This window comes from Hyposmocoma kahamanoa, unplaced genomic scaffold (genome assembly GCF_003589595.1).
Source record: "Hyposmocoma kahamanoa isolate Upper Pololo Valley unplaced genomic scaffold, ASM358959v1 92, whole genome shotgun sequence".
NCBI classification, from domain to species: Eukaryota; Metazoa; Arthropoda; class Insecta; order Lepidoptera; family Cosmopterigidae; genus Hyposmocoma; species Hyposmocoma kahamanoa.
The window spans coordinates 10,070,531-10,095,504 of NW_020654748.1; the positions used below are offsets into that span (position 1 = coordinate 10,070,531).

The 24,974-nt window shown below is 37.4% G+C and overlaps 1 protein-coding gene across 8 annotated transcripts in view; it reads right to left on the reverse strand.

Moving 5' to 3' along the window:
- Nucleotides 1–50: 50 nt before the first annotated feature.
- The window catches only part of LOC113236401, a 30,567-nt gene continuing 5,643 nt past the window's right edge, over nt 51–24,974 (reverse strand). Inside the window, exons 4-29 of one of the 8 annotated variants that reach the window (XR_003310957.1) lie at nt 24,832–24,940; nt 23,837–23,956; nt 22,371–22,503; nt 21,793–21,871; nt 21,222–21,363; nt 19,931–20,036; nt 19,278–19,404; nt 18,421–18,502; nt 17,620–17,895; nt 17,294–17,411; nt 16,974–17,063; nt 16,714–16,829; nt 16,479–16,588; nt 15,509–15,609; nt 15,121–15,271; nt 14,081–14,209; nt 10,961–11,161; nt 10,642–10,701; nt 10,271–10,382; nt 9,617–9,717; nt 9,112–9,138; nt 8,180–8,221; nt 7,785–7,864; nt 2,066–5,747; nt 1,498–1,659; nt 51–1,263 (exon numbers count right to left, since the gene is read on the reverse strand). Coding sequence is in view for 1 of the 8 variants with exons in the window: in XM_026472437.1 (XP_026328222.1) it covers nt 1,599–1,659; nt 2,066–5,747; nt 7,785–7,864; nt 8,180–8,221; nt 9,112–9,138; nt 9,617–9,717; nt 10,271–10,382; nt 10,642–10,701; nt 10,961–11,161; nt 14,081–14,209; nt 15,121–15,271; nt 15,509–15,609; nt 16,479–16,588; nt 16,714–16,829; nt 16,974–17,063; nt 17,294–17,414; nt 17,620–17,895; nt 18,421–18,502; nt 19,278–19,404; nt 19,931–20,036; nt 21,222–21,363; nt 21,793–21,871; nt 22,371–22,503; nt 23,837–23,956; nt 24,832–24,940 (6,358 nt within the window). In the remaining 7 variants the exon portion in view is untranslated. Of the gene's footprint in view, nt 1,264–1,375; nt 1,660–2,065; nt 5,748–7,784; nt 7,865–8,179; nt 8,222–9,111; nt 9,139–9,616; nt 9,718–10,270; nt 10,383–10,641; nt 10,702–10,960; nt 11,162–14,080; nt 14,210–15,120; nt 15,272–15,508; nt 15,610–16,478; nt 16,589–16,713; nt 16,830–16,973; nt 17,064–17,293; nt 17,415–17,619; nt 17,896–18,420; nt 18,503–19,277; nt 19,405–19,930; nt 20,037–21,221; nt 21,364–21,792; nt 21,872–22,370; nt 22,504–23,836; nt 23,957–24,831; nt 24,941–24,974 lie in introns of those variants that run through there. The other 7 variants (XR_003310958.1, XR_003310956.1, XR_003310955.1 and 4 more) reach the window with 7 other exon arrangements.

Below are 24,974 nucleotides of genomic sequence, written 5' to 3' on the forward strand. Positions count from 1 at the left end.
TACCCACAATTGGAATTGTAAATAAATAACTTCATCTTTTTCAACTATATAATTTATTCACATTCAATACAAAACGTGTGTGATAGCAATTTTAATATTGATCTTAACAATCATGGTGTCCAGTACAATCGTAGCAGCTATGACTAAAAGGAAAAATATTAAAAATCCTCACACACCAAATAAATAATTTCAATTCTAATAATATAATAAATAGGATCGAAATGACAAATTAAGAAAAAAATAATGATTCATTAAAAATATTGCTTTTGAATACCACTATAATCGAACTAGGCGACATTGACATATATTAAAATCGATGAGGATGGCAACAAACGAACACTGTAACAACTTAAATACTGTACCAATACAACTAGACTGGTAAGCAATAGTATAAATTACATTACGCGCGAATGGATCTAAAAAACCTGAAAACTCTATAAGTAGACTATATATTGCTAAAATATACACATTTGGTGTAAGTGGTTTTATAACACGTTCAATCTATAAATAAATTATTAAAACCGTCTAAGCACCATTCTATTCGATTACTGTTCGTGACTTAGCCTTTAATTATATATGATTATGATATACGTTTAAACTTAAAATTGACTTAGTGTCACGTAAAAATGTAAATTCATAGTAGCTATGAAAAGATTAAAAAAACGATTGAGTAAAAGATATTGTGCAAACACACTAAAATCGTGTCGTTTCCTCTCTTTTCAATAAAATGGACTATATAAAATCCAGTCACTAATACTTTGTATAAAGGCACGTAATAATCGATTTACAATATTTCAACAAAGGTCCATAAAATTTGCAAAATATTATGTTCAATAGTCAATTGTATAATTTATGAGGTTTTAACATATCCATATTCGAGTATCAAAATATACTGCTTTATCGTCCCACTGCAAGTAAAGATAACAAAGATTTTATGTAAATAAGTATTCACTGCGCACTTAATAAAACAACTGCAAAAATACATACAATTTACTGGCGTCTTTTAAGCGTTTAGGGAACAACTTCTAACATATTTAAATTGATTTATGAGAGATTCTTTTGATATAATACCTACTATTTGTCACTAAAGACAGTCTTATAAAAAGCATCTGTCGTCGATGAAAGTGTATGAATGAGTCACTACGACACGGCTACTTGATTGGCAAGAATATCTTCAGTACAGTCTCGAAAACCTAACAACAACGCGGTGTAAATACGGAGCTTAGATACATGTCACTTCCTACGAATAATTATACCCAAATGCATTGACTTACAAATAAATGGACGACGGGTCTAATACAAAAACCACGAAAAAAATGTCCCAAGTCAACCTATTCCAAATTTAAATTGTTATGTCATCGCAGTATCGCGCTGTCCGTAGAACAAATGAAGACTAAAGCGGAGTGTCGCGCTCTGTATACGATTTTAGCGCCTTACAAGTGCGGGCACTTTAGCGCGGACCCGACGTCCATATAATTGTAAGTCAATGCCCAAAAGATTAAGAATTCCCAATATGTCGCTAAAGTGAAGATTCAACAAATACCTAAAAAATCACAAATATTCCCTCTTTATTGCGCAGCCGACATTAGTAGCGCCTTTCAGTCAACTTTCTCAGAGCATTCTGCACCGTCGCCTTCGCCTTTAAATGGGCCATCGGATCTGAAATTCAAATAAACTTTTCTTTTTATCTGTCTCGAAGATATTTCCTGTGTTCGTCCTACTCTTTCATGATTGAAATGATTAAAAATGATTTCATTGCGATATTGCGACTATTAATTTCATGTGATGAAAATACATACAGTTAAATGTTGTTTGTGATGTCGCTGATCATTTATCATTGTGTCCATAATAGTGAATATAGAAGTAATTAATTAATCGACAATTATTTTTTACTAGAAATATCTTTCTTCTACATCTAGGGGAAATCAAAAACTTGGTCAAAGCATTAGTGCTGAATAATTGAAATCGGAAGCATGAAGCGTGCACAGAATCAAATCAATTATCTTCACTGGGATAGTTATTTTCAATTATTTACGTTAACATGTGAGTACAATGATATACACACCTTGTCAGTGGTTCCTTTTCGGAGTCCGGTTTCCGAGTCACACTAATTGAGATTTTTTTCCTATTTCTTATTTTTTCTAGTATGTTTTCTGGGCTCGGTTCTTTTTCGCTTTCTTTTAATATAATGGCAGAATTTCGTGTTCTCTTCGGCCTATAAGTAGCATAACTTCCCGGGGAATACATGGATATTGTCCGATTGTATTTGTGCGGATCTCGTAAAGATGAAATATTGAGATCTTCGTTACCATCCGAGCTGTCTAGAAGTGACTTCGTTCGAGTATATCTATGCGACGTATATGATGATGGCTGATCATAATCTAAATAACTTCTAGTTCCGGGATACTTTCTAAAGTCATTTCGGTCAAGTGATCGATAGGTATCAATTTTATCGTTCAATCCGTAGTTATCGAACCTTAAGTTACTTCTAGTACTATTAGACAAATCAGTCAAAAGAGATCGGTAGCGTTCTGTGGACGGCGAAACGTCTGGACCTACGGAATAACCTGGAGATATATCGTAAGTGACAGGGGATGTGGGGGACATGTCAAATTTCGTCTCACTTGGCTGACCATGTATTCTTGCCACAGGATCATATTCAGCAGCTCCTGGGCCTACTAGATTGCTTTTTCGTCTTTGTTTCTTCTCATTGAATCGGGAATAAAAGCTTTTCCTATGAATTCTATCCACAATATCCTCTTTTTCAGGAGTAGTTGATTCATGAATTCGTTGCGGGTGATAAACTGTACTGTCCATGGGAGAAGGCAGATTTTTATCGGAGTCCTTTGTTTCAGCGCTATTATCTGACTTTATTTCGGAATTGGAATATGTCGATCTGCTCCTAGATCGACTGCGGCTTTGTGAATCTACGTTATCTAAGCTCGCGTCCAATTTGCTATTTGTCATTATGCCATTTTTTTCCAGTGCTTCTTTCTTTTCAACGCCCTTTTCGTTGCAGGTAACATTCATCATCTGAGGCTCTATCACAGGATTTGTAGGAACTATTTTCTTAACTCTTGGCAATTTAGAGAAATCTAATTTTAAACTGTTTCGTAAATTTTTGGAGTTATTTTCTTTCTTAGATACTGATTGATCATCGTTGTCAATTAATGTGGCAGATACGGAGTCGCTGGTAGATCTTCCATATTTATTTTTTCGTCCTAGACCGTTTAAAAGCAGTGATGTTGGCCTTTTCGGTTTATCTGCCTCAAATTTGTCTGAAAGACCATCAGATAGAGACTCAACTTTACCGTTAGTTTCTGCCACTACCTCTAAATTGTCACTTTGAGATTTTTCGACAGTTTTGAGATTTTTTTCTTTAGGTTCGAATTTTTTAAATAAGCCCAATACTTTGGAAACCGTAGTTTTACTGGAAGTTATATTCTGGCAGTCTAGTGCAGCGACATCTGTAAGAGTGACAGCCCTTTTAATAAGATTTGACTCTGTAGGTGGATCGGCATTTACAGGGACAGATTGTTCTCGCTGCATTCTACTGAGTTTGGCCTTTTTAATTTCCTTAGAAGTAACACTATTTTCAGTCAATTTATCGGGTGAGTTTGATTTATTCGTCGAGGCCAATTTTTCTAGTTTGTGCCCAATAGATTGAAGAACAGATTTCTTCTTTGTGACTGTAGTTGTTTTTGTTCCCTCGTCTGTAGTTTTCTCTTTTACTTTTTTTGTGACTTTTTTCTTTTCAGCTGCCGGCTTTCCTTCGCCATTGCCTTCTTGACTACTGCCTGCGTCAGTCTTTGTTTTCGATGACACTTTTTTAATAATTTTCTTTTTGATAGTTCCCTTTTTTTCGTTAGATTCCGTATCAGGAGATTTTAGGTTAATGTCCTCCTTCTTGGAAGTGTGATTCATTACTTTTAGCTTGGCATCTTCGTTAAATGAAGTCTTTTCGACGGAGTTTATTATTTCATTGTTTTTATTTGCAGTTCCATTTTCACTTGCTTTGTTTACAGTTTGTGTATCAGAGATATTGTTCATTACTTGATATTTTTTCAGAATCAAAATGTTTTCCAATTTTTTGGTATCTTCTACAGGTGCATCATCTTTCTGTTCTTGCGGTTCATTTTTCTTCAGTAAATCGGGTTTAGAGACTTCATTTGGTTTTGTGCTTTTCTTAGGAAGCACAATACTGAAACTTACTTCCACGTCATTTTTTATTGAGTCTGGGGGCTCTTCTGTCTGTATTGATTTAGGCGTTTCACTTTGCGTGTCGACTTTTTTGACATTTCGGCTGATTAAAACCTTTTCTGGAGAGGGACTACTGGTTGGGTAACTCTTTGGTCTTGATAATTTTGATTCTCTTGACAAAGTTTTCTCTTTAGATTCATTATCTTTGCCAATACTGTTACATTCTACTAAGTCAGTTTCACTGGGCTTATTGAAAGACTCAACATTTTTTATGGGGTAACTCTTTGGTCTTGAAAGCTTGGACTCCTTGTTCAAAACGCTCTCTTCAGTTAAATTAAATAGATTGGAATCGTCGACTTTTCCATATCGGTTGGATTTTGTCGTTAAGGACGAATCTAATGTACTCTCCTTTATATTATCTAAAATAGGAAAGAACGGTGTATTGGATCTACTACGCTCTTTCGCAGAGAGAATGCTATTAATAGGTGATATTGGTGACAAACATTTGCGAGGAAGAGCAAAGTCGTCTTTGAATGTCGATTGCCTATCAATCGTCTCAGTTGGACTCTTCACATCAGAGATCTCTAAAGATTTATTTCTTTTCTCTCTAATTTCTCTTAATATCTTTTGTGTTTCTAATTCTTTTTCTTTTTTATGTTTAGCATACACGCTCTCGTCCGACGGCGAATCGAAAAAGTCCGCTCGAAGAAACCTAGAAATACGTTTTCTGGGCTGTTCTCCGGCGAGTCTCATGGAGTGCCGCCGAAAGCCGAGACCCGCGTTTCCAATAGACGATACACCGTATGCCGCTATATAACTGGGCTCCGAAAGAATACTGCCGCCGTCGGAAGAGTAAGATTCGTCAAGCGAAAGAGTCCGCTCAGGGGTTAAATACTTGCTAAGGAGTGGTCGATCCGGTGTACTGCGAATGCTGCTCCCTCGTGAGTGCCTCGGCTCTTTCGAAAGTGAACTTATTTTTGGAGCATACTCGCCTAAATCGCCAGCGGGCGACATCGGGGGCGTAGATTCCCTAGATCGAGTCGAGTGCCGCTTGAGCCGAGGAAGAGTGCAATACTGCGGCGCGGAGAGCTCCAGCTCCTCCTTGAACGAATCGTCCGTTTTCAAAGCAGAAACTTGAACCTTCGTTTCGGAGGACTTGTCTTTTGCTTCGGTCACTTCGTTACGGGGTGCAGTGGTTTGATCGTCAGTTAGGTCGGATCGGGGCGCGTTAGTGGCGGGCGTGGTGGGCTCGGATGTCACGGCCTTGGAGGCAGAGCGCGAGCGCGGCGGCGGCGCCGAAGTGGCGATGGGGTCGTGCAGCGAGAGCGTGCGGCGCAGAGAGCGCGCGGCGGCGGGAGGCAGGCTAGCCAGCAGCTGCTGCTGCAGGCGCCGCGACAGCGCCGGCGTCAGCCCCGACAGCGCGCGCATCTCGGCCTCGGACAACTGAATCGAGCTCAGGTCCAGGTCGGACAGGTCTAACCCGCTTTCCGTGTTCTGTTCCGCGTTTTGTTGAGTCTTCGTTTGGTGCTTGCTTTTCTTACTAATACCTGAAATGCAATCGAAAAACACACGTTTCGATCATGCAGAATGCTCGCTGGAATGGTGTATTTACAATGGCATTTTTGCGGAGTATTACTTACTAAAACCCGCCCTCAACCGAGCAAAGAGTTAAATAGAAAGAGGACGTATTTATAAAAAAGAAAAATTATATTAAAGAATTTAATAATTAACGACAGAGGAAAATCAAATGTTCAACATGAAATTCACTATTAATGCAAACACAGATGCAAACGGTTAAATAGTTAATGATATCTATGGTCTAAGTACAAACTAATCGAATTAGATCAAACGGGAAGCTTCAAAGAGATGCAAAACCAAATCACAAAAATGCATTAAAATGTTGCTTTCGAGTATACAAATAATTTACCAGAATGCGAACTAAGTATGTAATGGCTTCAGCGATGTATCTCACAATATAAAGGCACTTCTATTCTGGTAAACAGCCGCGGCGCAGTGCGGAACACAAACACATAAGAAGGAAATAAATATAGTTGAGTACCTATTCTTGTGTGGCGTTTGTGGCAGATTGTTGGTTGGCGCTGGTGCCCGTGTGAAGTGAAGATTTGGTCGGCGCATGCAGTGTAACGCGCAACCCAACTGCAACCACACCACATCAACCTCACTACCGCTGCAGTGCTTGCTGCGCCCTCTCCTCTGGTGCTAACCCGTCCCACCCTGGCCCCGGCCTACTCTGGCTGCAGGTAAGTTGTGCCCCTCGGCCCACTTCGCGAGAACGGCGTTTGATAACGAGTCATGTCGGACGCATGTCCAAGTATGATACACCGAGTGCTACCACATCCACTATCATCTACAGATTTCCACTATACTTTCCAAACAAATTAATTAACTGATGCTCTCAAAATAATCTCACGTTACATTTATGAAAATTATAAACAGAAAACAAATTTTTAATCTACTCAATAAAAAGACCAAAAAAAAAAACAGCATTGCCGAAGGCGATGCGATGAGTGAAATGCCTTTGTCTGTACACTTCATGCAAATCGATACTACTACGCTTTGAGCTGAATTTATAAGAACTGAGAGCAACGCAACATTTTCCTGCTAGTGTTAGCGGGTAGAAGAAAGTCAACACCTGCACAAATAATGCAATTTGAATACAGTAATAACACTACAATGCAAAAAAATGTTAAATTAAATTAGGATGTTAATGAATAATTTCAAAACTTAGTACGCTGCAGTTGCTCGTGAGGTCAGAGCTCATCGGAATAAGCAGCCTGCTGCGTACAATAGTATTAAATGAAAAACTACACTCGGTGGAAAACGTCACTAATATTCGGGACGGCGGCACGGCGCGGGTGAAACAGTAAATTTTATAAGTCCTAAAATAGCACTATATGCGGAATGGCAGATAGTTAATCGATTTGTTTTAGTGAAGCTAGCTTTATTGTGAGTGTAGAGCCTGTGCAGAGTGCACTAACTACTCGTGCGACGCGATATTATAAACTCACCGAAACATGCGTACTACACAATTTGGAAAAGCTCAAGATTTCTTCACATTCAATATATAAATATATATTTCTTATCTTTACAATTTTAATTTATTATTTACGTCAAGAAAGAGTGTACAATTACAATGTTCAGTATGGCACTTCGGTGCTTTTTAATCTGGTATCCAGGGATATAATTTATTAAAAAGACGTGTTCTCGTTCAAAAATCTACAGATTCGTGCAGTTATAATGTAGAAGAGAAAATTGTATTTATTTTTCATACAAATATAAAAAAAAAAATAATGATATTGAAAACAAAACAGAATCAGCCATATACATGAGAAGTAATCCGCTTTTTATCTAACTTACAAAACAGCTCGATAATAAATTAAAAAGTATGTAGGTGTTGTGTTTTGATTTTTTTATTTACAAGTGAATGAGTGTGCGAGCGGGCAGGCCTGAAGCGTGAGCTATTGCCATGAGCGGTTCTGTACGAGATACAGTCGACCGCGGGCGCGATACCAGCGACATTTTCCCCAAGGGGAACACAGTGCGTGCGAGACGGTAACACTCACCTCGCGGCAGCGACGTTCGTGGCTTGCTGAACATCGTATCGAAGTCCGCATGCAGGTCGCGCGATCCCCATCCTTCACGCCTGTGTGTTACGGTCAAATTTTAATGTAATAATGTAAAATTTGTATTAAGTCCTGTTCATTATGGAAAGTAGGCTTCCAAGATTAGAAAATCTATTTTGCACTTTGCTGTTTAATTATCATTAATAAGTATTAAAGTTTACAATTTTTTTATATTTATTAATGTACTATAGAATACAAACAATAACACTGCTACAACATTTTCAACAATTAAAAATTAAACAAAATAAAGCTCGTAAGATTACGATTTTTAAATATTTAAAAGAACACATTAGCTACAAATGATTTGCATACTGTGATCCGGAATCTAAACTTACGTTTCTGATACGCTTCTTTTATTTTCCACATATCTATGAGTGCTGCATGCAAGCCATAATTTTACAGTATTAAAATGTGAAATATTTATAGTTTCATTATTATGACATGATCACATAAGTTAGTACAGTACTAATACCAAATTTCGGAGTTATTCGATTTTTTGGGTTCAAGATTGCATTCTTCGCTCTGCAATCGACGTTCCCCCCGAAAAACGTAGACGTAGTTTTTAAATATTTTTTTATCAGGGTATAATGTTCTATTATTATCTATTATAAATCTCCTTTTTTTCACGCAGAAAAGATAAATAAGCGATTTAAAATTACTCACATGGTTTTCCTAGGGAAAACATATATAAGAATAATATAAGAAATACATCATTCTAAAAAAATTAAAACTGGATTTACGACGTAAAAACACTGGTTGATTTATTTCCATTGTTTTCCTTCGAAACTAATCCATCAAGTGCAGAGTTATTGAAGTTTTTAAGCTTTTTTGTTTTCTGTAAGGTTGGTGTTTTGATAATATACGTTTACTCGGGGGGATCGTCGAGTATTCTACTGCAATAAAAAATTCACCTTAACATTTAAACAGAGAGGAAGGTTAATTTGGCTAACGCAAGGTAGCATTCTATATTCGAATGACTCCGATATTAGAAAATAGCACTGTCCGATATCATGGGAATAGCATAGACAGTTAATACTTCATAAGATTTCTCTTCTTTTTTAAAATGTTATAGCCCCATGGATACAATCGAACATTCCGTCAACGTCAAATAAAGGAAGACACGCGTTTATTATGCCAAGTTTCGTAAAATATAAAACAATCACATCAAATCTGACGTTGTGAAATTTATTTATACACACTTGTCACCGCGCTTCCCATAATTACCGTACTATAGTAGATTTCATTAAAAATGTTTTTGTATACTTACAAAAGATGTCTCCGGGGTAAGTGAGGGCTGCATGCGTAAAATTAAAACGATTAGTTTGAGAATATCCTTCACAATAATTAAATCAACTTAAACTATTATAACTCAGAAACTTAACACGAAATAAAACAGAATAAAACAAAGCGTGAAATAACAATTACATTCCAGAATCGGATTTTTTAAATTTTAGTTTGCGATTGCTTTGGTCCAAATGTATGTAAATAATGATTGATTCTTAAACCAGCAAACATAATGTGATAGTTAAACGTTTGTTATTAAGAAAATATTATATAGAACTTTTAACCTTGTCATAGGGCGTCGTACCAATATCACAACTTACGAAACAAGAGCATCTCGATTACAACAAAGAATAAATTCATTTCCGCGTACATTACATGTTCAATTAGCTATGTATATGTAAACATTCAATGTAAAACGCTCTATAACATTTCCTTCTCTTGTGAACCGTTAAGCAGAAGCCACACACATTTTATGACAATGTACGTACCTGTTGAAGAACGGGGACTGGTGTAAGTTGTTGAACAAAGAATGAGGGTGTTGGAAACCAGGGCCTTCCTCGCCGTTCAGGCGGTTTGTTAATGCTCGGACCTGCAATGTTACAAATTGCATTTATGTGTTTTTTAACCCACTTCAAAAAAGGAGGGTGTTCTCAATACGACTGTATTTTTTGTATTTATGCTACGCGATTTGTGAACCGATTTTGATGATTCTTTCCGGTAACCATCGGTAACCGGTTTCAATAAAACTTGGAAAAAAGATGTAATTCCACGAACTTTTGAGGTCAGTTTTTTTTAATAAATATGTTATAATTATTCTCAATCTTTAATAGAAATTTACGGTCCTCTGACAATTACGACCCTTTTATTATTCTAGAATGTTTTGCATTTTCTGCTAAGCAACACTAACACAGGTGCTAAAGGTATGCAAGTATATATATTTTTTATGATACCAAGTGACTGGACGAAAAAGACATGCGCCTGGTGGTAAGCGACACTCTGAGGGGCACTGCCACTGCGCCCGTCACTCTGAGACATAAGTTGAACAGCTCATGCCTTGTTACACTATCGCACAATTTAATTCGCATTTTACCCAGAAATCTTTCTTAATTTTTTTTTATCTAAGTTACTTTAGAAATAAATACCCTATGCAACAATGTTGAAAAGAGATTCTCAGCCGTAAGCAGATGGAAGCCTTCGTCTTCCTCGTCCTCTTCGCCAGAGCTCACCGACTCGGCACGTGCCGCTCGAGTCGACCTGCAAATTTACGATCACCTTTAAGTGCTTTTGCAGCTTCGCTTTACAGTCCATCCATCTGCATTCTACAATGTCCTTGAATGGTTCGTAACTTTCTACGAAAGTGTTCCTAGCCACCTTCACCATTCAAGGGTTTACTAGCCTATGTTTAAGTATGAAAAATTACAGTGTATAGTGTATATCGATGAATCTCTTCTTTCAACAATAATTAAGATATTTTTATTTAAATTCTAAACAGCATTTGACTAATGTAAATTACCTTAGCCTGTGCATATGCATTTCGTCTTCTTCCTCCGATTCCCCGCCGCTTACGAGGCTGCTGAGAATTTACACAATACTACATTAATATAATATATACAAAAGAGTGTGACATTGTTGACATGTCACCTATTCTATAACAATGTGGTTACACATAATAGGGATTGCAAAATGCAATTGACTTGCTAAAGTTGTGGTTGCTTTGAATCGAAATAGTCTTGTTTAAATCTTTTTCAAATAAGATTTCTAATGTTAAATTTTGGTGATTGTTTTTGTTTTCATGATGACTAAAAGAAATTGGTAAATAAATAAAGAAATACCTGATGCGCCTAGGTTTAGGTGTGCGTGTCAAGCGCGTGGCGCTGGAAGTCTCTGGTTCGAGGCTGCGTTGGCGCGGAGTCACGTAGCCCTTGCCCTCCACCGCGATAGGTATAATAAACTCGCGCGCAGACTTCTTGATTGGCTCGCCGCTAGGAGCCGAACATGCCTCACTGGCCGTCGACTCGTTCGATACTAGGCGCCTGTTACAGATTTACGATATCTTATAATCCCAACTATAAACTAATATTTTGTAAAGGTTAACAGGTTACTAAGTAAACTCAAAATAATGGCTTAAAAACAGCTGTTGAATTCTGAACTGGTTTTTGTATACTAGCAGAAAAAAAATAGCAACACGGATATCGGGAATACTCTTCTACCGTTTCCATGGACAGGCGAGAAAAGTAATAATACAATAGTCGTCACCAAATAAGAGGCCACATTTGACAGCTAAAGAAGGCGATAGTATGTAACTTTGAATGCGATCAACGAAACAATAAACAAACAATTATTAGCATAATTGAGTTTTAAAAAATACATAAATTTTAGTGCAACATTATACAGGGTGTCTATTAAGTCGACGTCAAGCCGGGACGGGGATGTCAAAGACGTCATGGCCTACAAAAAAGCGCACGGTACTATTCCTAACGGTTTTTTTTAAATTAAAGATTTTACACACATTACGATTTTTACGTTTTTACACCTTTGGACGTAACTGTACTTAAGCATAATTGTCTTTTTCTATCTTTCTTTTCCTTTTTATTATCTTAAATCAATCTGCTTTTTAATGAGCTAAGTATTAAATGAAATTCTAAAAGTATTTTAAAAATATCAAGAAGTATGAAAAAAGATATCAATTTTTTTAACCACTTGAATGGGTGTGTTAAAAATTTTTTAAATATATGACACCGCATCTGCACTTAATTGTAAAAACTTGTCTACTTATTCATCTAATTACTAAAAAAAATACGTACTTATCTACTTTGGTTATCGTTTTATTTAAAATTTCATCGAACTGATCGACATTACAGCAATAAACAGGATCTTTGACAAAATTTTAAAAAACCTACTGTGGGCCGGCTTCACAGCTTCTCGACTGATTGGCCTACACTGCTGCCTTCCAAAGTAACTGCTGCAGTGTACTTGCGTCATCCGGAAAACCGCCACCATGAGATACTAGGAGGTGAAGAACCAGAAGAACAAATAGTCTACCAGCACGATATGGTCCTCTTCGCACTTCGGTATAGCTGTACGAAGGCACCTGGACAAAGTTTTCCCCGATAGGTGGATGGGTCGCGGTGGACCCATTTCGTGGCCCGCCGGGTCACCTAACATTAATCCTGTAGATTATTTTTTATGGGGCTATGTAAAAGAAACTGTGCATCAGACTGTTCCTCAGTTCAGGCAAGAATTATCAGATCGCTTAAATAGCGCCTTCGTGTTAGCTCTCCGTGGGAATCCTCAAAAGCTGTGGAAGGCCGCTAGGGCCATGATTAGGCGGTGCAGGTTGTGTATTAGGGCCGGCGGCCGCCATTTTGAACATTTATTGTGAAAAATATAAATTTATTGTGAAAAATGTATACAAATGCAAATTGTTACAAAAATATAAGTTTTGATTTTCAAATATTTTATACCTTAATTTGAAGTCAGAAACCACCGCCACGAGCGGCACTAACCATCTTAGGGCGCGTTCCCACTATATCGCCACGATTTATTATCGTTGGACGACTGGCGTGTCTAGAGCCTGTTCCCATATCACGACTATCTGTCGTGGACGATTTTTTATCGTTGAACGACTGTCGTGACTAGCTGTTCTCACTAGATCGTGACGACAATAGGAGCTGCGACAATCTGTCGTGACGTTTTTTTTACGTCTGACGACTGTCGTTTTAGCTGTTCCCACTGTGATGACAGTTTGTCGTTGTAACGATAAAAATCGTGAACGACAGTGAATCGTGTCGTGCTATATGTGAACAACTTCATTTAAATATACAAGCCACGCCACTGTAAACTGCACGACAATCTGTCGTCACGACATAGTGGGAACGCGCCCTTAGACACCAAAATCACAAAAAATTAGGTTTTTCACACTTTAGCAAATATCCTGTTTATTGCTGTAATGACGGCCTGTTTGATGGAATTTTGAATAAAACCTAACTAAAGTAGACAGGTACGTAATTTTTTTTTAGTAATTAGATGAATAAGTATAGACACGTTTTTACAATTACGTGCAGATGCGGTGTCGTACATTTTAATTTTTTTAACACACCCATTCAAGTGGTTAAAAAATTGATCTTTTTTCATACTTTTGATATTTTTAAAATAACTTTTAGTGAGGAATTTAATTTACTACTTAGCTCATTAAAAAGCAGATTGATTTAAGATAATAAAAAGAAAAAGAAGGATACAAAATGACAATTATGTTTGAGTACAGTCGCGTGCAAAAGTGTACAAACGTAAAAATCGTAATGTGCATAAAATCTTTAATGAAAAAAAAACCGTTAGGAATATTAGCATAGTACCATGGGCTTTTTTGTACGCCATGACCTCCTTGGCATCCCCATCCCGGCTTGATGTCGACTTAACAGACACCCTGTATAATATGACAAAACATATTTGAAGTACTGTTTTCGCACGAATTACTATATAAAATTCAATTTTGAGTTACTCCGAAACGTCCTGAAAACAGTTATGTCCTAAAGCTATTTGTTTTAAATAATAGTGTTGTAAGAAATTAATAGCCGAATTTCACCGGGTCACTTCGATTTCTCGGAAAAAAATTTTATTTTTAAAGTATTACAAAAAATTATGAACATTATTTGAGATTGTTTGTTGTTGACATCGACAATTTTTAACTAATTGCCAGCCGAATAATTGAAAATTCATGAACCGAAAAATAATCTAAACAATTACAAACTCTTAACATTTTGAATCGATTTCTCGTGATAATTGTATATTGTGATTACCGATATGATTAGTCCACATCCCTATTCACGTCACGATGACAAATGTCAATAATGCCTCTTATTTGGTGACGACTATACTACTATTGTCATTCAGGCCTATAGCTGGCGGCCAAACAAATATTTGTATGATATGGTTTTTAGAAGCCTGAGACGAACCTTAATGGTTGTTGAGTTGGTTTAGATGCAGCAGATGCAGACGGCGCGGCTTTAGATTGCGGCGGAGGCGACGTGGGCGAATCATCACCAGCCAGGTTAATCGGAATTATCCGTTCCACCGATACACCCCTAAAACAATATTTCGTAGCAGTTAGCCTATATTTAAGAAAACGAACAAATGTTGTCGGATCCTAGAATACCACAACGGTTTTTACACTAGACTTACAAAGGTTGAAATGCCCAATTTAACCGTTTGATGTTTCGTCGTATCATTCTAAGAAAACCGATGTAATTAAATTTAAATTTGATAAGGAAGAGAAGAAGATTGTAACATACTTATGTTACAATAAATAAAAAAAGCTTCAAAGTTGAAAGTTGCGTTTCGTATGGCGAGGTCCACCATTGAAAATGAAACTAGTGAGTCCACTAGTGATGAAAGAGACTCAGTCTTTTAAGGCCTTGTAAAAAACCTCGACTTATTTTCAACGCCTCACGACTTAGTCTAGTCTTTTAATCCTCAAGTCTTGAGTCATAAGCAACCCTCAAGTCTTGGGTCGTAAGACTAAAACTGAAGACTAATCGAGTCGAAATCTTTTAACCTAGGAAGCTTAAATGACTTATAGGACTAAAACGACTAAAAAGACTAAAACGACTGGCGCCTCATAGCCTCGGGAGTCGCGAGTCATGAGCCGTTTGGCGTGATTTTATTTCTACCCACAAGGTATTTATTTTATGATTTTTATTATAAGTAAATAAACGTGATTATTTACTACATACCACTTACGTCATTTTTATTTATAAACTTCGGGTTTAATAAGATATAAAATAGGTATAAGTCCTTTGCAAACAACTCGAGTCGTTTAAGTCTTTTAAGTGGTTCAAGTCGTTTGTCTTTTGAGTCTTTTAGTATAACGACTGAGTCTTATTAATGAAAACTCGAACCCCCAGTCTTAATTGTAGACGAGTCCTGTAAAATGGAGTCGAGTCGTTATAAAACGCCTTAAAAGACTGAGTCTCTTTCAACACTAGAGTCCACTCACCGATTGCGATGGTCCTCGACACGATGCTGTGCCTCGGTGCGGAAGACGCGCGGCGCGGGCACAGTGGGCGGCGTGGCTGGCGGCGACCCCAGTGACGCCAGCGACGTCACGCCCGCCGACGACGACCGCCCGTACGGCACTGGGGGTTTACCTACGATTATGTTTTTGCGTACTTATTTGTGCACGAAAACGGAATAAAGCGTGAATTAGTAAAAGCCTAAAAGCTAGGTAACAAAGAAGTGACAACTTACGACACGCAAAAAGAATACTTCTCTTATAACATCGTCGTTTAATTAACCATACTCTGTCACAGCTGTTCCTAATAATCGGAATACAAAGAAGCAATTCGATATCGAAGAATATGATCATAATATATTTAATAATTCACCTGTACGAATCGCGGTAGAGATGATATCTCGAGCGGCGCGACGTCGGTTCTCTTCTGTATTCTTCTCTTCCACCAGTTTGGCCATTGAGTTCTGGAGACTCCTATAAACGAAAAAATATATGGTACCGTAAATTTGACTTCAAATCACGGATTCATAATTTAAAAAGAATATGTCATATCTAGTTTAGTTCTCCGATTATAATAGTAATAATAACGCACACACACAACATAGCCCCGCATTAGGGAAACCCTGTGTCGCGGGTGCCATACAGACACACAGACAACCACAAATTGCACCGAAAATCGAACTTCTCGACCGGCAAAGGCCACAAAAGTTATTCAGAACACAGGTATCGAATGAAAGTTACCGAACGTCGTATTGTTTACTAAGCAAGAATGTAATATAGGAATCTCTTAATATTTTAAATGAAGTCAGGGTTTTGTTCAATTTTATTCATTTATTTTAATGCAAAACTAATGCATCTTAAAAACGTACATAAAAGGATTTTAAGTTTTCTTATAATCTATTTCACCGACTAACTCCGTAAACGCTGTTGGATAACGATACGTATCCGAACCCAAATCAAACGTTAAACTCGAATTTTCTGAAAGCTCTGAAAGCGTCCTTCGATTCGAGAACATGAACAATTTGGTTAAAACATCGTAGAGTTCTGAATCGGGGTCCTGAGATATATGCGTGGCAGGCATGGTAACCGTTCGGCCACAGAGGCAGCTTGGATAAAGAATCCACATGAAATACAGGTCTCGAACTGAAAATAGGTGGCGATGGTTTCAACTGGAAATTTAAATTTCAAGTAAAATTCACGAATATTAACCGTTAGCATTAAAAAAACTTGTACATACTTTCTATAAATAACACACGCAAAATAGGCGCTAAACGTCGAGTTGCACCACGCCATAATTATGATACATTATACTTTCTTTTTCAATAATTTATTATTATCATCACCTTCTAGCGTCTTGCAACAGCGTAGAGGGATCTGTTGATGAGGAACCATGTGAAGGCTCACTTTCGGTTTTCTTAACACTACCACGGTTGGGGTGTTCGTCGGGTATAGTCTACAACAAACAATACAGTATTATTATACATCGATCGCCTTTAAGGCGTGGTGATTACGACACATTTTTGTTTGGCTTTAAGCGAAATATTAAATGCTGAATTAATTATTTAAACAAGTAGTTACCTGTGAAGGTTCAATGCCGATCTGTTGCAATCTCACTGTACCGTTGTCTGGCATCTTCGCGGGTAGCTCGCGGTCCTCGCTCTGCGCTTTCGGCTTCGCGATCTTTGACACTGAAGCTACGAATCAAACAATTCAGACACATGTACTTGTGTTATGAGATTAATAATTACCTAACCGACAAGTGTAATCGTATTAATGTTCTCTACCAAGCCAGATCTGATATCAGATATCTGCCAGAAAAACGGTACGAAATCGCTAACCTGGTTTGGAGAAGTTCTTCTTCACTTCTGGAGTGGTAGTCAATGAAGCACGACGTTCGAACTGTTCCTTAAAACTGCCCACATTGCCGCCTAAAACAGAATACGAATGTTTAGAATTTAAATTTGTTGTACTTCCACCGTTTATTATGTCGTACAATCTCACTTTTAAGAATGCTTGTGGCGTTTATTAATTTTCAGAAAAGCAAGTTCGATTTTGGTTATTTTCTTCAAACTAATATTGATGTCAAAAATTTAATTTAACTGCGATTCAGAGTGCAACAGTAACTTATCTGTTTTTATTAAAGTAACTGTTATTTTACCAGGAAAGGATAGTTTCTTAGGCTTTGCAGGCGTTTGGTTGGTCGGCGTCTGCTGCGCCAGAGAGAGCGAGGTCAATTTGTCTGCCGCTGACGCCACTGAACTTACTTTTGTTTCTTCCTGCTGTAAACGACAAGATGTTTTGATAAATTTGTCTTTGTAAATAAAAAAAAGCTTGTTTCTTCGAGGATTATTGCCTAGAAGATTTTGCCTTAAGTACTTTAAGTGTACTTCATCATCTCCTTTTCTTAGCCTGACATTCCGTTACATCTGTTTTACAGATTAATCGTACAGGATTGTAATAATAAAATTACAATTAATCTGTTACCTTCGGTTCATCTAGTTTTTCAGGCGAAGCTTTTTCCTCGGAAGACTTCGGGGTAACTTTTTTCTTAATTATAACTCGTGGTTTGGCACCAGTCTTCTCCTTCGCATCTTCCTCTTTGGGAGATTCCTTAGGGGCCTCCTTTACTTCTCTTACAGGGACCTTGACTAGTTCTACGGAGGCAGTGGCAGTAGCGGGAGCTGGGGTGGCAGGGGCGGCAGACGGTGGCGACGGTTGGATCGTGATAGTCGCTGAAGATTTTAGTGTCGGCGGGCTTGTCTGTAAAGTCAGAAAAGTTTATGTTATTTTTAAATATTTAACTAGGCGTCAAATTACAAAAACATAGGTTCTCAATTTGGGCTTGTTAAATGTGAGTTGAGGTCTGCCAAAGAAAAAAATATTAATACAAAGATCGAACAATAACAAAAATTCCTTCGATCCGGCTGGATTCGAACCAGCATTTTCAAGCATACCGTAGAAAACGCTCCGCCAACTTTATTCACTCAGCTCAGCTCAGAAATATTTTTCACCAATGGCGCTACGGCAAAAAAATCGTTAAAAAGAAAGGTCTGGTGATGGTTCATTTCGTAGCTCAGTTGGGAGAGCGTCTGGCACATACCGCTGGATAGACGCTTGAATACGGTGGTTCGAATCGAATGAGACTGAAGGTATTTTTGTTGGTGTTCCATCTTTGTATTAGTAATTATAACAAACTAGTGGAGTAATTTCACAAAAAAAAAATTTAATATCATGGTAGTAAAACATCGTGACATTCAATAAACTTAAAAATTACAATAATATTACCTGTTCTGGTGAAGGCGTGTCAGCAGGCAAATCAGCCGCCTCTTCCTCGAGCGCCGGCCCTGGCGCAGCAATTCCCACCGCACTGTACACAACCATATTAATTAGTTTCATCGCAGCTCAAGACAATATCATCATATATATACGTCCCACTGCTGGGCACGGATCTCCTTAAGGAAGAGAGTAATAGGTCAACCTTCCACACTGGCCCAATATTTGATCACTGGTCTAGAAAATTTACTATACTACTATATTTAAATTTACTATATTTTTAGACAAATGAATAAGGATATGTGGGTGCACTTGGCATGATGTTGTTCGATGTTAAATTAAATGTAGTGCATTGAGCACTGCCAAATGGAAAAAGTATAGTGGTAGGCAGGTACTTATCCAGTTGATAAATTTACAGACTGAAAATGTAGTGTAATAAGACAAATAGGGTAACTCCGTACAAACATAGTAGCTTGTATGTGTACATGCCTGCTGCGCACCGTGTACGGACGCACACATTCGCATAATTTCGCATGCACTCAATTCATTGCAAAATTAAAGCGTTCGCTCGGTGTTTAAAAAATGATATGACGCATTTAATTTCATTTCATAGTCACACTCCTAAAGTATAAATCCTCGATCTTGGTATAACAATGTCAATACATAAGTACTGCATTTAATAAAGGTTATTTCAATATAATACGAGAATACTGTGATGAACACCTTAATTGTTTTAAATTATATTTACAACCTACAGGTATACAAGTAACATTATAATTTGACAACCCTACGCTCCGAGTGAAGTGTAGACACGACGCGCACAACTTGTCTTATAATACTATGCTGATGATATTTGAGGTGACAAATACCTGGCGACTCTTTCTTTCTTTCTCTGCATGCCACTGGAGGACATTGCGAGCTCGAGCTTGCGTTTGTTGTCTCCTGCTGACACTATTGTACGCGTCGGAGATGGTTTGATCGCATCTTCGCCACCCTCTAAATAATAATTATGAGTTTATAGAATGTTTAAACCAGGGGTGCGACAGATTCGTGGCAAAAATTCAGAATACTAAACAGACATAATCAAATATAAAAAAAATTAAAAAAAAATTTCATTACTGCACAACTTAAGCGGCAATTGGAATCTCTGTGTAATTTCTAACTGACTTTAAGAAAGGAGGATGTTCTCTTCGACTATATTTTTTTGTGTGTATGTTACGCGATTACTCAGCATTTGTGAACTGATTTTGAGGATTTTTTTTGAACGAAACGGAAACGAAACGGGTACCTCAGTATTTGAATAAAATATTCCCCCTGTATGGATGGAAAATTAGGGGATGAATCCGGTTTCGCGTACTTTCCGGTAATCGGTTTCAATAAAACTCGGCAAATAAATGTAATTCCACGAACCGTTGAAGTCGGTGTTTTTTTATAAAAACAGTTGATAATTATTAAAAACCTTTTCAATTATGTTTAAAGTCTCAAAAACTTAGGTTCTAAAGTCGTAATGTGTTACACCTACCAGCAACGAGTTCGAGGATCCTTTTTTCGGCAGAGTTGCTTGGCTCGACGGCCATCGAAGCAGAGCTCGTGAGATCCGTGCAACTCTCCTCTGGACCCATCTGTGCCTGTCAATGATCAAAATCATCAATCAATCCTATTGCACCCTTTGGAGATACTCAATAGTGCAGTGTAGACTGCTAAAGTTTCATGTACATAGCAAATAAAAAGTGAGTGATTTCGAAAAGTATTTTGTTTTTGGGGAAACTATCATAAATAAAAAATGTGGGAAATAAACACAATAATCTATCGTTTGTCGTATTTGGCACTAGGCTTGAGGCATATTATTAATGTCGATACCACGCACATTACTTTTTTAAATCGAAATAATTCCAAAAATTACTATGTCCTCAATAGTCTAGGAATTCATTTTATTAACTGTTGCAGATCTAAATAACGTCTTTTTTCAAACAAACCAACGTTTCACAATTAGCCGTGCATGTCAGCCATGACCACAGACATAAAAGTGACCATAGGACTTGTAAAGGGCCCCGAAAAAAGAAAATATGCGCGATTTAGATCTGGAAAAAATAGTCTCATTTTCTACTTGTAACAAACGCGAAAACTTAAGAACTCGAATAAATAAATAAATAAATATATAACGCACACACTCACACTATAGCCCCGCACTAAGGAAACCCTGTGTCGTGGGTGCCATGGACACACACATAGACAACCACAAATTACACCCAAATTCACAAGAGAAATAAATGTAGGCCATACAAATATTTCTCCCGGCTCGGGAATCGAACCCGGGCCATCTGCGTGGCAGACCAATGTGGTAACCGTTCGGCCACGGAGCCAGTTAGTTTTATTAAAACGTTTGTCTCAAAAGCAAGCGCATTCTACTATGAACGACGCACTTTCTGTAATTATTTTTCAGGTAGCAATGCGATAAATGAATTCTTATTTGCGAGTTATGTCCACGTATTGTTGCATTACGATACACCACCACGCCTTAACCTATACAACTTGCTGTTTTTTAAACCACTAATTTAAACTCTATGCGAATGAAATAAGGTACACTTTTCAATGGAGATTTTTGAAAGTTTGTGCTTTTAGCTGCGGTCATCGTACGTTAACCATAAAATAGTTATATCCCATATATCAATATTTTAGACAAACCACTTAACCGAATCATTTTATTGATATAACTTTTTTTTATTCTTTGTTTTTGGGTAATGGATCTTGAACGCATCCACAGGCGTTCGGCATTTGAAAGTGTGGTGCAGTTTCAAGAACATACTACTAACCTCAGACGGCACTACAACCGAGTTGGAGTTGGAAGGCGCAGCTGGTGCCAGTGAGAGTAACAAGTCAAGACGAACTGGTGTCTCCGCCGCTAAGGCCTCCGCCATTTCTAGACATGATGTCTCGCAACCGACGTTCACCCATCTGAATGAGACATTTATAATATTACATAATGTTAATGGTATTATATGTATATAGGCTTTAGGCAATATCTTCAAAGAATTATAAGGCGCCTTACCATGAACTCTTATTACGATTCAGTTTAGGACCTAAAATGAATCGTGGTGAGACAGCGGTACATGAAGTGTATATCACCATCCCGCTTTTTTGTCGTTACGAACCTATGCTGAACTGTAATAAGAGGTCATGGTAAGGCCCAAGGTCATTGTCTCATTAATTTTATTTATTGTATGTTAAACAATCAGATTAAACACTGCTTGACTGCAAGCATCAAGACATATAAGGGCGCGTTCCCATTATGTCGGGACGATAGATAGTGGCCGAACGCGCCCTAAGGAAAAAGAAATGTAAAGAATGTACTATATTTATAGTGATTAGGGAATAAAAACTTACGGATTGTCGCAAATGTAAGTTATATCTGCGCGCTTTAACGGGTCCACAGTGAGCATGTCACGAATAAGCGGTGATGCGCCTGAAAATGTACCAACGGTGTTACCGTACCGATGTCATTACCTTAACTTGGAACAGTATAAACCTTTCGGAAGAAATTGTCCGGAGGTATAGTTAAGAGAAATCTTCAAATAACTTTGGATGACGTATAACGTTTAAATCAAACTTAATTACAAATATATTTTTAACTTTTGCAATATTTATTTATTGAATGTCATAATAACGTTTCACCATTTTTTTTTTGTGAAAACTCTCCACCAGTTATTATTATTATAGATACAAACATCGAACAACACAAAGAAAAGTTCTTCTATCTGACTAGACTCGTACCAGTGTCTGTTGCCATGCCGGGGACTGTTTGAGGAAGTTGGGGAGTGATCTTTAACATTTTGTTCTAAATCAATAAATTTATTTTATTTTTCGATTTTCCTCAAAAACTTGAGGAATTGTTTTGTCAATAAAGCTCTATAGCTTTTGCATATCTGTTAAATCTTAAAAAACATACAGCATTGTATACTTACTGGATGGATTTTTAGGTTCGTAGTAATCTCCGTTACTGATCTGGCGGACAAGCCGTTTAAAGTTGGAGCCGTCAAACGGCATTGCTCCATAGACTAGAGTGTATAGCAGCACGCCCAAGGACCAGCAATCCACCTAGTGTTATTACAAAAAGTTAGTGAATCCTATACACAACTCTGTTTCTAGAAATCTTGTCATAACAATATCTCCTCATCTCCACATTCCATTTTGTGTGACACAGAGAAAAACTGTGATGAACAGCATTATTAACCGACTTCAAAAAAAAGGAGGTTCTCAATTCAAGTGTATGTTTTTTTTATACGAATGTAATACGAATGTATGTTACGCGATAATTTCGGCATTTGTGAATTGATTTTCATGATTCGTTTTTGTTGGAAAGAGCGTACCTCTGTAGTGGTCCCATTTAAATTTTAAGAAAATATTCTACCTCTAAGGATGGCAAACTAGGGGTTGAATCCGGTTTCGCGCACTTTCCGGTAAAGGATTTCAATAAAACTTGGCAAAAAGATGTCATTCCACGACCTCTTGAGGTCGGTTTTTTAGTGCTCTGTACTGAGATTATTTAAATTAAGTATACAATCTGTAGGTACAAGTAACATAATAATGTGTAATCACACGATTTGCGCAAGACGTAGACATTGATGCGCTAAACAGGCGGGAGTTGTCTTAATGGTCTTAATGGCATACCATTCAATCAAGAACTTTTTCAGTTGTATAATATTAAAATATATTAGAAAGTTGTTTATCATCATCAACCTTTTCCATCGTTTCCAATTGCTGGTCACGGGTATCCTCTAAGGGTTTAAACTACACTCCGACAATCTGGTCCAATGCGGGTTGGAGACTACCCGCGTATTCCAAAAGTTGCGAGCCTTCTTCGATATACAAGTTTCGTCGCGTATACTTAGTTTAGAAATTAAAATCATAGGGTCATGCCGCTATTGGGATTCGAACAGTCGATCTCTCAGCAGAGTAAGGTTACCATTACGAAATTTGAATAGTCCTGATGAAAAGCCTGACATTTGCATGTTTTTAGTTACAAACTAAAATCTAAAATCTCTCTCGATTCGATTTACAACAAAATTTTTGTTGTAAATCGAGTTTTACTATTGCGAAACTAAAAATCCACTTGTGTGTGTTTTTGTGGATTTGGATTTGTGGAAGTGGATTTTTTACTTTTAACGCTGAAAATTGTTACATTAAGCAGAAAAATTCGGACAAAAGGTCAAAAAGCCGGACATAGATCAATACGGACGGATGATAACTCTACAATAGAAAAGCAACCGTTCTCTTACTTACATACGTAATTACGTTATACATTTTGTCGTTAAATTCGAAAGTATAATAAAACTTTAATAAAAGTATTTGGAGGAAATCAATTCATAGTCGACTGATTCAAGATACTAAGCACTATTCTCGGTTAACGATCATAGACCCCCTCACTCACCTCAGGTCCTATGTACGGTGTTCCTTTTACGATTTCAGGCGACGCGTACAAAGGCGATCCGCAGAATGTTGATAGAAGCGACGTCTCTTTGAATACATTTGACAATCCAAAGTCGGCAATCTGTAAGTAGAAGATTAGTTAATTGTTTTTTAATCTACGTAAGTATTTTAATATGAACAATGCGTAAAGTAAAGACCTTTTAGATATACAAGATTTTACGGTGTAAAGGCTTTGCAAATACTTGTTGAGACAATTTATGAAATTTAGATTCATTAAAAAGCAACAGCCTGTACATTTATAAAATGTATTGTAAAGGACAGGCGAATGCGAATACCTTCTCGCTCGATCTTGCCCGTACATAGTTAATAGGTGGATTAAACCTCTGCATAAAAAAGAACAAATTGATTGTTTAAAAAAACATAAATGTAATCATTAATTAATTGCTTGGCCTACCTATCCCTTTATACAAGATATCGTCTATGTTAATTAATGCATTGATGTAATTAATTACTGAAGACTGCTTATATATATTTTTTATGATACCAAGTGACAGGACCAATAGTCGTGATCTAGCGGTAAGCGACACGCCTGTTCATAACAGTTAAAATGCCGCTCAGAGCTTTTAATCGCAAAGACCTAAGTGCCACAGCCACTGCGCCCGTCACCGTGAGACATAAGTTGAAATGTTCCACGAGCCTGTAATTTCCCAAGCACCCCTACTCTTCAAACCGATACGCAGTAATTGCTTTGCGGCAGAAGTAGGTAAAGTGACAGTATTTCCTTGGACGAACTCTTATACAAGGAGCTCTACTGCTACTGAATTTGTCAAAATGTGTCGCACATTTCAAACCATCTTTAATTGTCTTACTAAATGTGTATCCATATGTGTTATAATGTGAGAATATGAAATAAATAAAAAGAATAAGAACAATATTTTAATAAAATGTACATATAGTATAAAAGTAAATGTAATTTAATAGAGAATTCATTCTTACCTTAGCACTACCAGTATCATCAAGTAAAACATTCTCTAATTTTAAATCTCTATGGCAGATTTTGTGTATATGGCAATAGTAAACAGCTGTAGCGATTTGTCGAAATAACCTGGAAGCGGATGAATCATTTAGATTTTAAGGAA